At 46.6% G+C, this 15,602-nt stretch overlaps 1 protein-coding gene and 1 non-coding gene across 2 annotated transcripts in view; both read right to left on the minus strand.

The window, feature by feature from the left end:
- The window catches only part of LOC128971840 (alpha-2-macroglobulin-like protein 1), a 31,255-nt gene extending 28,253 nt beyond the window's left edge, over positions 1-3,002 (minus strand). The window contains exons 1-4 of the mRNA XM_054387550.1: positions 2,944-3,002; positions 2,047-2,230; positions 896-1,058; positions 332-384 (exon numbers count right to left, since the gene is read on the minus strand). Of these exons, the coding sequence (XP_054243525.1) occupies positions 332-384; positions 896-1,058; positions 2,047-2,230; positions 2,944-3,002 (459 nt within the window). The remainder of the gene's footprint in view (positions 1-331; positions 385-895; positions 1,059-2,046; positions 2,231-2,943) is intronic.
- Positions 3,003-13,979: 10,977 nt separating this feature from the next.
- LOC128975134 (U1 spliceosomal RNA) lies at positions 13,980-14,137 on the minus strand. The gene has a single exon (XR_008489351.1). It is a non-coding gene; the product is annotated as a U1 spliceosomal RNA (small nuclear RNA).
- Between the last annotated feature and the right edge of the window lie 1,465 nt (positions 14,138-15,602).

Consider the following 15,602-nt stretch of genomic DNA (forward strand, 5'->3'; position numbering starts at 1 on the left):
TGTCTGCCCTCTACTAACAGCAGACTGGGTTGTTTTAGGTTAATGGTTGGACTCGATGATCTTAAAGATCTTTTCCAGTTTAAATGATTCTAAGATGCTACCTCAGCTAGCAGAGAACTCTGGCATAAATCCTAGATATCAGCAGCAACTCCAGCCCTCCCACCAGTCAGCAGCTGTCCTGTGAGAGGTACAATTTAGTTCAGTAGAAGCTTGGCATTGGCCACTTGAGTGCTGCAGACATTGGAACTGTCTCAGCGTCCACCATGTGGAGGAGGCAGAACTGACAGAGGGAGCCTGGAGATTTCCTCTTCTCCATCTAGGTGGGCTTTACCTTGCTGTTTACGGGAGCAAAATCCTCAGTCAATGTCACAATCCGAAATCTCACTGGAAGGCGATAATGGAGAAGAGCACATTACAGAGACAGAATGCATTTGGGAATGGACATGCCCTGTGCTTGCCTCATCCCTACCAGCAGCCCCATACCTGCCCTCTACCCCTTCCTCAGCCCTGTTCCCTGCCTCTTCCCTGCAAAACACCTCACAGCAGCAGCACAGCAGCCAGGATTAAAATTTAGGGTCTTTCCCATGGGCTAACCCTGGAGTTACCCTTACATTTCATGGTTTGCAGCATGAGCAGTCCAGTCCTACCTGGCCCTGGCTGAGAAGATCACAATCAAGTTTTCTTGGCTCCTAGAGCATCTGAAACTGACCCTTCCAAGTTCTATCCTATCCCTAAATGTGGTGCATGGATATATCACTCCAGAAGGCTTATTGCTCCATCCCCATGGAGGGAACATGGCACAAAGCACCCAGTGCACCACTCACTGGGAAAATGGGAACAAAATACAGGCAGGTCAAGGCAGCAGAACTGTCAGGATGCTCCATGAAATGCTCACCTGTCTGTCCTGGGTTATAGATAGGCTTATCCATCTGGATGAAGGTGCCTGTGCCAGCCCTGTGGATCAGGACTTGCTTCTCCTCATTTGCATTGAAGTAGTGGCCATTAGAGATGCGCAAGTGGACAATGCTCACCTCCTGGATGCTTGCAGGTTGGGGGACCTAGGATACAAAAGAGAAGCCATCAGGTTAGCAGGCAGTAGAAGAGGACAAAACAGCAATGCTCTTCTCCTTGCTCTTGCTGCACTGTGAGGCCAGCCTATTCTCTGGCCTCGTCTTACTGTGACGGCCAGCACAGTGTGTCACCTCAGTGCTTTTTCTGCAACAACTTCTGTTTATGGAAGCACAAGGGACGATGACTTTGCATTTGGAACAGACCTTGGAAGAGTGAAAAAAGGAGCCTGTTCTGACAGAGAAACTGTCACAGGGACACTGTTAGAGCTTGCATGGAGTGAGATGGAGAAGACTTAACTCAAGGGAAGAAAGGTTCTATGTTGAGGAGAAAACTAGTGTGTGAGGGTCACAGAGACTTGAAATCTATTCTTAGTCATCAGTGCAAATGAAGAAAATAAGGCTCATGAGTTTGGCACATCAGAAAGACTTGAGCTGAGTTTGTGTGCATGCTCTCTCATGTTTTTCCTAGTCCTTCAGCACACTTTCCATCCCTTAAAGAGAAGCTTACAGGGAAGCAGACATGATGGAAGGCTGCCTGAAGGGAAAGCTCTGGCTCTTTCTGCATTGCTATTCACTAATGACACCTTGTAACAGTGCTTCTTTCCCAGAGGAGAGAATGAGTTGCACAACTGCCATTTGGATGCTTCTAAGTGCCTTCATCCTCCTCAATCCTTTAATGCCTGGCCAGGCAGCCTTCCCTAGGTGTGCCAACAAGGTGGATTGTGAGATACAGGAACAATATCACAATCACAGACTAAGGCAGGGGGCAAAACCACCAAGCTCCCACTAAACACTCTTTTCCACGCCCTCTCACCTCCCATCAGCCTCATTCTCTGTTTCTCTGGTGAGAGGAGTCATGAGCCAGCAAAGCACAATGGGAGCTGCTGGTCTGCCCTGCACTAACACATCTAGCAGGGAATGTTGGGAGCACTGGAAATGCAGGGAGTTAGAGGTCCCTGTCAAGAATGATCCTCACCTGAAATTTGGAGCACTCAAAGATCCAGTTGTTCCGGACAACCTTGCGGTAGAGACTGAGGTTGCCAGATGAATGCACAAGAGTTAAGGCCACACGAATAGGCTTCTCCACCCCACGGAGGTCCAAGCACACCCTCTGGGAAGATGGGTAAGGCAGTGCAGCTGGAACAATGATCAGGTACCTCCTGCAGTGGGGAAACGAAAGAGTAATTTGACCAGCTCCTGGCACTAATACTTCGTGGTCTGAGGAAGCGGGGGGGGGGGGTTCCACATCTCCAAGAGCAGGGAGTGCTATTCTGTTGGAGTGAAAGGAGTGAATGAGAGTGTGAAACTCTCACACAGGTGATGGGAGGTTTATAGTTAATTTTAGATGCAAGAGAAATGCTTTTGGATGACCTCGGGTCATGCTGATGTGTACATAGTTTTAGACAATGCTACAGTAGCGCAGAGAAACACAGTGGAGACCATCTCTGCTTCTGCAAAGGGAACCACTCTTGGATGTTCCTAGTACACAACAGTCCAGCCTCTCAACAGAAATGGATTTACCCCTCTTGCTTTGAGACAGCTCCTCAACTACCTTGGCAGCAGACTGATTCCTGCTTAATCATCCCCAGACCTGCAGTCTTTTTCATCTGCCCTTTACTTTATCCCTCCCCTTCAGCCTGCCTCAGCCTCTTCTTTTTCCCACCACCTGTCCTTACCTAGTTCTTATACTGCAGCAATATCCATGAAATAGGTTCCCACCCTCAGGAGGATCCTATGTTCGTAAAAAATCATGTGGTGTGATGCTTACCACCCTACATCTGTCCCTTCAAGGAGGTGACTCCCACTTTCTCTCTACTATCCTAGCCCCTCCCTCAGCACCACAACTATCACCAGATTTTTAAATGGCCCTTACGGTAGTGCCACCAGCCCCAAGGTGTAGAGCAAGCAGCTCAGGAGGAATGAAGTCCACATTTTCATGGGAGAGCCCCAGAGATGATGATTCCTCTGGAGAGCTGGTCAGGAGAGAAGGTAGGGTGTAGCTTGTCTCTTTCCAAGATCTCCAGGCCACCTGCTTCTTTTGCTGTTCTCTCAGAAAGCAGACAAGAAGCCTCAAAGTTCTCGCCCTTCTGTCTCATTCCTGTGTTTATAGTGCTGCAGCCACAGGGTTGTACCATCCAGGATGTACCCCAGCCAATCCAAGTGGTTTTGGACTCTGCTCTCTTACTCCCATATGGATGGATCAGCATGATTCAGACAAATTTGCTTTTGATTTTGCTAATCAAGAGCCTGTTTCCTGTTCACTGTGCTGACCCTGCTCCCCATGCCAATTGCAGCCTCAGCCCCATTGTTCTGCCTCCAGCTGGATTGTCCCACAACTCCTTGGCAGCTCCACTCAGCTGGAGCTCACTGTGAACTCTTGTGGTCAAACTGTCCCCTAAGGTTTTTGAAACTGTAGCTCCAGAGAAGGGACTCAGTCAGCATAGCACTCCATAACTTTGTGGAATGCTTCCCCAGGAGAGGAGCACAGAGAGCAGGCAGTGCTCTCGTCCTACACATCTCTGTGTCTCTTAAACACCTCCAGTGATGGGGGAGTCGACCACCCCTCTGGGGAACCTCTTCCAGTAATTTAGAACCCTTTCAGTGAAGAATGTCCAACCTAAACCTCCCCAGCACAATCTTTCACACTTTCCTTCTCATTCTGTTACTTGTTTAGGAAAACAGGCAAATCCCCACCCTGTTACAACCTCCTTTCAGGTAGCTGTAGAGATGTAGTTGTAAAGCTGTGTTTAGCTTCAGAACTTTTCCCTGAGTATCTACAATAATCAAAAAGAAAATCTGATTCTTGAAACTGCTTATTCTTAAAATAAGGAAGATCTTCTGTTGTGGTGCAATGCCCTTTTCATCTCAAAATGTACCTCTAATTTATCCTCCAGTAGCAAACCGAGCTCTTAAATATGTAGAGCCAGGCAGTATTTTCCTTTTCTTTAGAAAAGACAGATGCATAACAAGGAAACTAAGGTCTGGGGCTTTTTTTTCCACACCCACACCCACACCCATAGCAGGCAGATACAATGCCTCCATCTCCTCTTTCTCCTGCCTTAGGCTTCATGCAGCTCAGATCTGTGGGTGCCAATGGCTGAGAAAAAGGTGTAAGTGCACCTGGATAAACAAGGGAACAGGAACCGGGGCAAGAACATGAGTCATTCTCTGGCACTGGGCTGCCCTTCATTTATTTGCATGGGTCTAAAAAAGTACAGACAGTGCCTGCTGAACAATCCCTGCTGACACTTGTTTGTTCACAGTAGATCCACAGGAGTTCTAAAGGCAGATCCCACATGACAGCACAGGGACTTACAAGGGCAAAGGTATTAAGAGTCCTAGCCCCTACTGACTCCAGCAGCTGTTTTCTGAGAGTGGACCCATAAAAACCTAGGAAGTTCTGGATTTAGCACTAATTGGAAACCTACATTCTGAGCAATCAACTCAATCCAGCTCCCAGACAATGAAGCAGAGTGAAATAAAGGCTGGAGCAGCAAAACCAGCCACAGGTTTGGTGCACATGACCGTTCCGATTCAGCCCTATATCCACCTCCCATTATGGGCATGGTGACCAGCCGCTAGTAGCCAAGAGGCACTCAGGAACAGAACACCTCTTAGCAGGGCTCTTGTGGCAGTATATAGAGCACCTAATTATTGTTACGTGCTGAGACCTTTCCCCAGCAGAGAGACCCATTGATCACTTGTCTCAGAGACAGGCCAAGAGCCACACATGAAGCTGAGGCTGGATTTGTGTCCCTGGAGGTAAGCAGTCCTCTGTGCTCAAGCAGCAAAGATGATTACAAGCTAGATGGAGGCACATTCACCACTAAGTCTCCATGCTGAATCACTTGAATTCCTCAGTTTTGTGAATGATAAATAAGTGTGATGGAAGTCACCATCTTTGGAGGTGTTAAAAAATGTGGCACCTCAGCACATGGTTTAGTGGTCATGGTAATGCTGGGTTGACAGTTGGACTTCATGATCTCAGAGATCTTTTCCAACCTTAATCATTCTATTGTATGTTTTTATGTGATGCTTGACACCTCCTGCTCTAAGCAGAGAAGATGGAAGTTTAGACCACAAAGAAACCAACGTGTTTTGTACAAAACTGGGTGTTTTTTTTTTCTATCTTCAAATTCTCCTGGAGCCACATCCCTTCAAATGCTCTCTGATGTGACCAGACACCACAGGTACTACAGGTTAAAACCAAAAAAGAACATTTTGAAGGACACAGAAGATATTTAAAAAGCGGGAATTGAAATTGCAATTAATATTGAATAAAAAATGTTAGTATGCTCAATTTTGAGTGTAAATGTACACATATGTGACTGAGTGGGCTTTGTGTGTGTGTGTGTGAACTTCTCCTGCAGTAATGGGCTCAAGCATGAGCTACTCCTTCTGGTGTCAGTAAGGGGTAGGTAGAATACATGTGTGTATGACCACTGCAGCAGTTGCTTTCTCAAAAAACACCCTCTGTGACTTTTATCAGCCCTGTTGCCTGAGCTTTGCTAAAATGATTAGAACATGGTGGCATAAGGAGTGTCAAGTGGGGTCCCTCCCCCTCTCTAGCCTTTAATGCTTTTTAAGTACAAATACCAGCTACAGGCCTGACTAGCTCCAGCTCTGCTTTTTAATACTAACAAAGACAGACATTTCCAGAGGTAAAGGCAAGGAAGGGAAGGAGGCATTTGCAAAGAAATCTGCAGTATCTGAGAAGTTTCTCTTGAAAAGTTTTGGGTCAACCAAGAGTCTCCTCCCACGCCACTCTGCCCTGGTGAGGCATTATCTGGAATACCATGTCCAGTTCTGGGCTCCACAGTTCAAGATGGACAAGAAACTACTGGAGAGAATTCAGTGGAGAGCCAGTAAGATGGAAAGGGGGATGGAACATTTACCTTATAAGGAAAGGCTGAGAGACATGGGGCTTTTTAGCCTGGAGGAGAGGAGAATGAGGCAGGATCCTGTGAATACTTACCACAGAATCACAGAACTTTATCAGTATCTAAAGAGTGAGTGTCAGAACAATGGAACGATTTCAGTGGTGTCCAGTGACAGGAAAAAGGGCAATAGACACAAACTAGAATACAGGAGGTTCCACCTAAACAGAAGGAAAAAAGTCTTCCTTTTAAGAGTGGCAGAGCACTGGAGCAGGCTGCCCAGCAAAGTTGCAGTCTCTTTCTCTGAAGGCATTCCAAACCCACTCAGGCATGTTCCTGTGTGATTTACTCTGGGTGATCCTGCTTTAGTAGGGCGAGTTGGACTAAAGGACATTCAGAGGTCCTTTCCAACCCCTACCATTCTATGATTCTGTGAAGACAGTATTCTGAAAAAAATCCTGTTCTTGCAGGGCTGGGATCTGCATTGCTGATGGAATGCTGAGAGAATTGAACACAGAGAAGGAAAAAGCACCTGTTCAAACAAAGGTCAGAAGGAGGGAGAAAGTGACACCTGGAATGAAGCCAACCTCATCACAGCCACTTCTGGCACAGCTTAAGGCACAGGTAATACCCAATGGCTGTGCTGAATTTCTGCATACATTCTTGTCCTGTCAATCTGCACCTGAATCACAGAGCTGTCTCTCAGCAACCTGCCTCACTGGCAGACTCCTTGATGTGTTATGGAGAATGTTCACTCTTAACCAGAAGAACTTGCAGTGCTTGTGTCTTTGCCTCACAAAGGGGGTTTGCTGGGACTTCAGGGTTACTCCAACATTTCAAAGATGACATTTAAACACACTTTCCAAATTGCTCCCTTTAAACCACCACAGATCCCATTCTTGCTGTGGGGTATGAGCTGGAGAACTTATAGAATCATAGAACCATTTTCATTGGAAATGACCTTTAATATCATTGAGTACAACCATTATCTAACTTGGTGAGTCTGGTGCTACGACGTGTCCCCACATCTCTGCATCTTTAAAACTCAGAGGAATGCAGATTCAACCACTAGGGATGGGGATTCAACTGCACCCCTGGAGAGCTTGTTCAGTGGTTGAGAATCCTTTCAGTGAAGAAGTTTCCTCTAATATCCAACCTAAACCTGGTGCAACCTCAGGCCATTTACTCTTGTCGTATCACTTGTTACTAGGGAGAAGAGACCAAAACTCACCTGGCTACAACCTCCTTTGAGGCAGCTGAAGACAGTAAGAAGTTTTCCCCTCAGCCTCCTATTCTCCAGACTAAACAACCCCAGTTGCCTCAGCCGCTCCTCACACTACCTGTTCTCCAAACTGTTCAGCAGCTTCATTGACCTTTTCTGGGTCTGCTCCAGTACCTCAATGTCGTTTTTGTAGTGAGGGCCCTGAAACTGAACACAGAACTCAAGGTGTGGCCTCAGCAGTGATGAGTCCAGAGGGATAATCATTTCCCTGGTCTTGCTGGTCCTGACAGAGATCAGGATGCTGCTGGCATTCTTGGCCACCTCAGCACACACTCATATTCAGCCAGCTGTCGATCAATACCCCCAGGTCTTTCTCTGCTGGGCAGCTTTCCAGTCACACTTCCCCAGGCATGGAGTGTTCATGGGGTTGTTGTGACCCAAGCGGCTCCTCAACTTTCAGAGCTCTAGCTCAAACCAGACCCTCAACCTCTGCCCTGCTCTCAGACCTTCCTCTCCTAAGCCTGACTTTGCCATCACACTCTTACAGCCAGCTCTAGGGGGGAGGGGTCTTTGGAGACCTCCCTGTTTGAGACCCATTTGAAGATAAGAGATCACAAGCTGGACTTCCTTAAATCATAGAATGCAATGGGTTGTAAGTGACCTTTAGAGGTCAGCTAGTTCAACTCCTGTGCAGTAAGCAGTGACATCCTCAACTAGATCAGGTTGCTCAGAGCCCTATCAAGCATACCTTTGAATGTCTCCAGGGATGGGGCCTCCACAGCCTCCCAGGGCAACATGTTCCAGTGTTCTGCCACCATCATAGTAAAGAACTTCCTAATGTCCAAGCTAAATCTCAATCTATATCATCGTCACTCATCACAGTGATATGCAACTTTGTAAAAAGCCCTTTCCCAGCTTTCTTGTAGGCCACCTTCAAGTACTGGAAGGCCACTTATGGCAGTTTTAGGCTGATGATAGAAAATTTTTCCACAGATTGAGTAGAAAGTGGTAGAATGTAAATAAATTGCCATTGGATGTGAAAGGGCAAATAATGGTAAGGTCTAAATAATCCCATTGGGCTGGTAATTAAGAAAAAGTTAGTTGTATAAACTAACTCTCTTTTCGGCTTCTTCACTCTAGCAGATACTAGCTGGTGCTTCTGCTGGCACGCTGACCTTGGCTGCGTTCTTGCTGTGGCTACGTACTAACAAGCTATTGTCTGCTTTTCTCCTCTTCCTTTTTCCCTTGTCTGGAAGGGAGAGAGGGGAAAGCTGTTGGCAATTACATGTAAATATTGTATATTTTGTACATACTCATTCCATTTCATATTTCTAGATTGTAGTTTTGCTTGTAAATATAGCTTCATTTGCTTTCCAACTGAGCTGGTCTGGCAATTTTATTTTGGGGGGGTGATTTCAACCCACCACACCACTATAAGGTCTCCCCAGAGCCTTCTCTTCTCCCAGCATGTCTTCTTAGAGGAGAGGTGCTCCAATCATTCTAATCATTTTTGTGGCCCTCCTCTGGACCCTCTCCATGTCCTTTTGTTGAGGGCCCCAGAATACAGTACTCTAGTTAAGGTCTTACCAGAGCAGAGTGTCAGAATCATCTCTCTCTGCTTCTTTTGATGCAATCCTGTATGTGATTTGCCTTCTGGACTGCAAGTGGATGCTGTTGGTTCATGTCCAACTTTTCATCCACCAGCACCCTCAAGTTCTTCTCTGCAGGGCTGCTCTCAATCATTTCGTAGAGTTATAGAATGATTCTATGGTTTAGGTTGGAAAGTACCTTAAAGATCATCTGGTTCCAAACCCACCCTGCCATGGGCAGGGACACCTGCCACTAGACCACGTTGCTCAAGGCCTCATCCAAGCTGGCCTTGAACACCTCCAGGGAGAAGGCATCCATGATCTCCCTGGGCAACCTGTTCCATTGTCTCACCACCCTTTCGAATATCTAGTCTAATCCACACTCCTCAAGCTACAATCCATTCCCTCTTGTCCTATTGCAACAAGCCTTTGTAAAAAGTCCCTTCTCAGCTTTCTTGTAGGGCCCCTTCAGGTACTGGAAGGCTGCTATAAGGTTCTGTCCTGGGTTAACACAACTCCCTTTCACAAGCCTCCCCACCCTCCCCACAAAGACAGAAAGGAAAGTAACATACACCAAACAACTGCTTTAGATTTATGTAAGGAGTTTTACTGGAAACAATACAATGCACAATTACTGTAGCCTATTTGCAGAAAAGTGAAGCAAAAATGTATAAACAGCAGCAGAAGCCAGTGACTTCTCCCTGCAGCCTGCCCAGTGGAAAAGACCACCACCCCAAAACCAAGAAGCAGCAACCAGAACAGGAAGCCTCTCATGTTACAATCTGAACTTCAAGCCCCATAACACTTTGCTCCAGTCAGCACTTCCATTTTGAAGCTGGCATGACAGCAGCATGATATTGAATATCAGCAGCAGACTCAACTCCACCCATGACATTCTCCACCCCTTGTTCTATGTCATCTATGTCATGCCCAGCAGCAATTAACATCACACAACACACATCATACATAATTCACCATCCATTCTCACTGAAAACGAGATAGATTTGCGCTACACAGGATACTTCTCAGTGCAGATGCCCTGGAGCTCCACCTCGTTCCAGCATAGTCTGGATTAGTCCATGACCAGTCCAAATGGTGGGGCTGTGTTTCCACCCCTGGGGCAGTCAATTTCAGCAACTCCTTCTGTGATGGTTTGAAACTGTCTTTTTAATTTTTCCTTGCAAAGTTCAGAACAGAGAAAGTGAAAGAATGTAAATAAGTCACTATTGGGTGTAAGAAAGCAAAATAACGATTGTTCTAAACACTTCCATTGGATAGATAGAAATGTTTAAGAACTATTACCCAAAACAAAGTAGGCATTCTGCACATTCTGCGTTCTGCAGTGGGGGCAGTTGCTGGGCTGTCTGGCTGCTGTTTCTTCTTCTCTTCTGGCTGAAGATAACACACTGACCTTGGCAGCTAAGTTAACAACTTTCTGCTTAACTAACTCTGCTTCTCTGTCCAGGGGGGTCTGGGGGAAGCTCCTGGGAGAGAGAGGCCCCTTTGGGAGGGTCCCCTTGGGGGGAAGCAAAGGGAGATATATTGTGCTTTTTCTGTTGATTGTATATATTTGTGAATGTTGTGAATTTTGTATATTTGTACATATTCATTGCATTTCATTGTAGATTTTAGACTCTGCTTGTAAATACAGCTTTTCATTTGCTTCCAGACTGAGCTAGCCTGGTTATTGTCGGTGGGGGGGGAATTTCAGCTCACACCGACACACCTTCCACCCCTTCAAGTGTAAGCAAACTGTGGCTTGCATCCCAGTGCTCTGCTTCCAACACAACCAGCTGCTGGGATCCCCCTGTCACACCAGAAACACAGATGGGTTCCACTCCTTGCAGTTTGATGGCATCAGACTGCACTCTGTGCCTGTATTTACTAAAGCTTTGTACTCTTCTTGGTTCAACTTACCAAGCCATCAGATCCACATAGTCCAATGAACCCAGTTGTCCCTCTCCTCCACCCGGTTAGAGGCAGAGCCCCTCTAATTCTGACTGGAATCACTTGTGTTTTGTGAAGATGCTTTGGGATCCTCAGTTTGTCTGCTCTTTTTTGGGTAATCTTCCACTGGAAACTGGAGCAGAGTTCTTCTGGGGAGAATTTCCTTGTAGCTCACATACTCACACAGCTAGGACTGGAGTGGGTTTTCCATCCCACTTCCTCATGCTCTCCATATGGTCACGTAAGTGAAAACACAGGTGTGTATCTCCCAGATCCTCTCCCACAGACAGGGAAGTGCCTGCTCCTCATGGCTGAAACACAGGGCCATAGAGGTGGGAAATAGAACATGTTCTGTTGGATTCACTTGACCTTTCAGGGCAGTTCCTTCACAGCTGACACACAGACCTGTATGTGAGAAGAGAGACTTCCCTCGCATTGCCGAGGCCTGATAGTAATTTCTTCCACTGTTTGTCCTTGGTCATCTTCCAAGGCCAGAGATAAAGACCAAGTGAACATCCCTGACTCTTCTTCCTGTTCCTGTGATGACCTTGATTCATCCTCATCCTTTGCCAGATGAGCTACTTCCCTTATACATTTCTTTTTCCTTGCTGGTTCTGTGGCGTAGCTGCCATGCACACCAGTCTGTAGGTCTAGACACCTTCTCTTGCTCCCGAGTGCTCTGAACAGTGATAAAAAGGGTTTGATAAACACAGGCCACGCCCCAAGACATCACAGTGATTTCTGTCTCTCAGGAACTTCCAGGCTGTCAACAAACTTTTCCCGAACATTTCACCAGCTCACCAGTATTTTGCACTTGTTCAGGGGTGAAATGCCAATGCACTGGCAGTGACCACTGTCCTAGGCACTTGACCATACTCTCCCACATACCCTGCCACTCATAATTATCCAGCCCCAGGGCAGATCTCCAGGTGGTATTCTTGAGAAAGACCTGCATCACTGGACAAAACAACCTGGCCTGCCAGTAACCAGCACAGCACTAAGTCATTCCCCTGAGGTCACAGAGCACACACAGGACCTCAGCGCATCAGCCCCAGCCACCCCCAGAAAGCAAATGCATCAACGTAGTGAACATACCATGAGAAAAAAAACTTGTATATAAAACTCTCCTAACAAGCCTCAAGCCCTAATCGAATCCTCTCGTTATCTCACTTATTGTTATCTCAACCCTTTCATCTCCTGCCAAAATCGACTGTCTTGATTAAGACAGCTTGCTTGTCAAACCCCACAACAGACAACAAAGATGGACTGTCCTGGATTAACACGGCCTGTTCTCATAAATCCCCCCTCTCACTCCACAGAGATGGGAAGGAAAGTAAAACGCAAAAAAACCCTCCAGATTGAGATGAAGAGTTGAGATTAAAAATTTACAGGAAATGATCCAATGTGCAATCACCTTAGCTTATTTGCAGAAAAGTAGCAGAAGCCAGCAACCTGTCCCCACCCTCTGACCTGCAATGTGCCCAGTGGAAAAGACCAACAACCCCAAAACCAGAAGCAGCAACCAGACCAGGAAGCTTCTCATGTTACAATCTGAACTTCAAGCCCCATGATACTTTGCTCCAGTCAGCACTTTCATTTTGAAGCTAGCATGACAGCAGCATGATGTTGAATATCAGCAACAGATTCAACTCAATCCATGGCAGATTTCCCTGCCTGTTTCTTTTCTCCAGGCTGAACAGCCCCAACTCTCACAGCCTGTCCCCAGAGGGGAGGTGCTCCAGACCTCTGATCATCTTCTTGGCCCTCCTCTGGATCTGCTCTAGCAGTTCAGTGTTCTTATGTTGGGGACACCAGGAGTGGACATAGTACTCCAGGTGGGGTCTCACAGGAGCAGAATAGAAGGGAAGAATCTCATCCCTTGTCCTGCTGGTCACACTTCTTCTTTTGATACAGCCCAGGACATAGTTGACCTTCTGGGCTGCAAGTGCACAGTGCCAGCTCACATTGAGATTTTCATTAACTGACAGCCCCCCCACGTCCCTCTCCTCAAGAGAGCTCTCAATCCACTCCTCACACAGCCTGTATTTGTGCTTAGGATTGCCCTGACCTAGGCGTAGGACCTTGCACTTGGCCTTGTTGAACTTCATGAGATTGGCTTGGGCCTGCCTCTTAAGCCTAAGCCCCTCTGGATGGTATCCCTCCAGGGTGTCAACCAGACTACACTGCTTGGTGTCATGCAGAAACCTGCACTCAATCCATCCCACTGTCCATGTTGCTGACAAAGATGTTAAATAGCACTGGTTCCAGTATGACCTCTGAGGGACACCACTTGCCACTGGTCTCCATTTGGACATTGAGCCATCGACTGCAGCTCTCTCAGTGTAATCACCCAGCCAGTTCCTTATCCAGCAAGTGGTCTGCGCCTCACATCTGTGTTTTTCCAACTTGGTGACTGGGATGTCATGCAGGATACCAAATGCTTTACACAAGGCCAGGTAGATGACATCAGGTGCTCTTCCCTTATCCACTGATGCTGTAACTCCGTCATAGAAAACCATCAAGTTCATAAGGCACGGTTTGCCTTTGGCAAAGTCATGTTAGTTAACACCAATCACCTCTTCTTCATTTTCCATATGCCTTAGCAAGGCCTTCAGGAGGATCTGCTCTATGATCTCACCAGGCACAGAGGTGTGACTAACAACTGGCCTATAGCTTCTGAGGTCTTCCTTTTCTCTCTTTTGGAAGGTGGGGGTTATGTTCCCCCTTTTCTGTGAACCTTCAGGATCTTTAAATGGTCTTGAACCTGATCTTTGCTTATAGTGGGTGGATCTTCCTTTTCCCACTCCTTACTTGTATCTTCTGGAGCTTGGGCAGTGCATCTAGAGCCCTTGCCAGTGAGCACTGAGGCAAAATAGTCACTGAGTATCTCAGCTTTCTCCTTATCCCTCGTGACCAGGTCTCCACATTCCTTTTGGAGAGGCCCCACATCCTCCTTAGCCAACTTTTTGACCATGATGTACTCGAATTCTTCTTATTCCTTTTTATGTCCCTAGCCAAATTTAGTTCTATCTGCACTTCTGATTTCCTAACCTGATCCCTGGCTCCTCAGACAACTTCTTTGTAGTCTTCCCATGTGGCCTGTTCTTGCTTCCATTGCTTATAGACTCTCCTTTTTTTTCCCCCAAGTAAGTCTAGGAGCACTTTGTTCACCCATGTCTTTTCATCCATGTCTTCCCTCTTAGGATGCACTGCTCCTGGGCTTGGAGGAGATGGTCCTTGAATATTGATCAGATTCCTGAAGAGAATGAAGTCTGAAAAGAAAAAATTAACCCCCACTACCACAAATTATGCAGCTGAGTTTCCCACATTTGGGTAAATCACAGGGATCAGCAGACCCAGAGTACAAAGGATGAGCCTCACTCTGGAAAAACCATCTGACTGACCATGGTGTTTCCTCTGTCAGGTAAATATCATTCCCCAGCCCATAATGATAATGGGGATTGTCTTGATCCAGGTGTAGGACCTTGCACTTGGACTTGTTGAATCTCCTGAGGTTTACCTGGGCCCACTTCTCCAGCTTGTCCAGATCCCTCTGGATGACATCCCATCCCTCTGGCATATCGATCATACCATTCAGCTTGGTGTCATCTGCATGAGGTTTAATTTTAAAAAGCAGCAATGGATGCTGAATTCTGACATGAGACCCTGTTTGCTCTCCAGTAGCTCATTATGGGGGAGAGTTCAGCTCTGGGGCACTGTCCCTGCCCTACAACTCATGTTTGAATTGTCCTGGGCAAGATACAACTTCACAGGAGGCGCAGAAACTAGAATTACTACCCTTCTTCTTTCTATGCTAAGAGGACAGAAGTGAATATGTGAGATGCACAGAAGGATAGATTTACTTTATGCCCATGTAAAGTGCAGAATCAGCCAAGACCTCATTGCTCAGCTACATCTGTGATGATGCTCAGTGGGATCAGTCTCCATGCAGGGCTTGGAGTTCTCACCCCATACTAGTGGCTGCAGGGTGCTGCTGGAGGGGGCTCCAGTGCTAGAAGAAATGAATACCAGATACATCTCTCAGACACACTCTTTCTGTTAGGGTTTGCTTCTGCTCTCTCTGTCACAGAGTCCAAACACAGACCAAATGAGCCAGATTTATGATTTATATTTTGTTTTCATTCTTTTATAAAAGCAAGAAAAATGCTGGATTAAGACAGTCAGAATTAATCAAACACCCCAAAGAATTCACAGCGAAATGGCCATCAGAATGTGACATAGATTGGGCTGCAGTTAGTCCTGAAATCCAGCCTGACATCTGACGCAGCATCAGTATTCCAGGTCACTGAGATGTGACTTTTCAGGTGGCACATGCCACATCATACCGGAAGCAGTAACTCAGCATGTCCTGCTGTCCTAGGACATCCACACTAGTGGGATCCCTGTGGGCTGAAAGAGTAGACAGTAATTAAATAGACAAACCCTTGGAGAAATGGAAGCAGAAGAGGGAGTAACCCAGACAGCAAATAACATGACCCATGTTATTAACTCTGGGATGCTATCAGCTAGAAAGCCCAGGCTCTATGGGAAACTGTTTCTCTGATTTGATCTAGCACCCTTGTTTCACCTCAGCCTCTCCACAGAAAGAGGGACTCTCCATACTCAGAGTAAGCTGAAACTCGGACCATGAATTCTGCTTGAAAGTTCTTCTGGAGCTGGCAGGCAGACCTGTGCAATATACCTGCAAGGTCCCAGAAAATGCATGACTAATCCTTTAGAGTGTGAACATATATATTAACCACTTCATGTCTTGCCTGCAGGGCAATCCAGGAAAGACCACATTGCAAAGTCCAGAAAGCAGAGGGCAGACTGAAGTCCCTAGAGGCTTAAGGAGCTCCAGATACAGTCCTAGATAAAGGGAACATGCTGAATCAAA

This window comes from Indicator indicator, chromosome 1 (assembly GCF_027791375.1).
Source record: "Indicator indicator isolate 239-I01 chromosome 1, UM_Iind_1.1, whole genome shotgun sequence".
NCBI lineage: Eukaryota > Metazoa > Chordata > Aves > Piciformes > Indicatoridae > Indicator > Indicator indicator.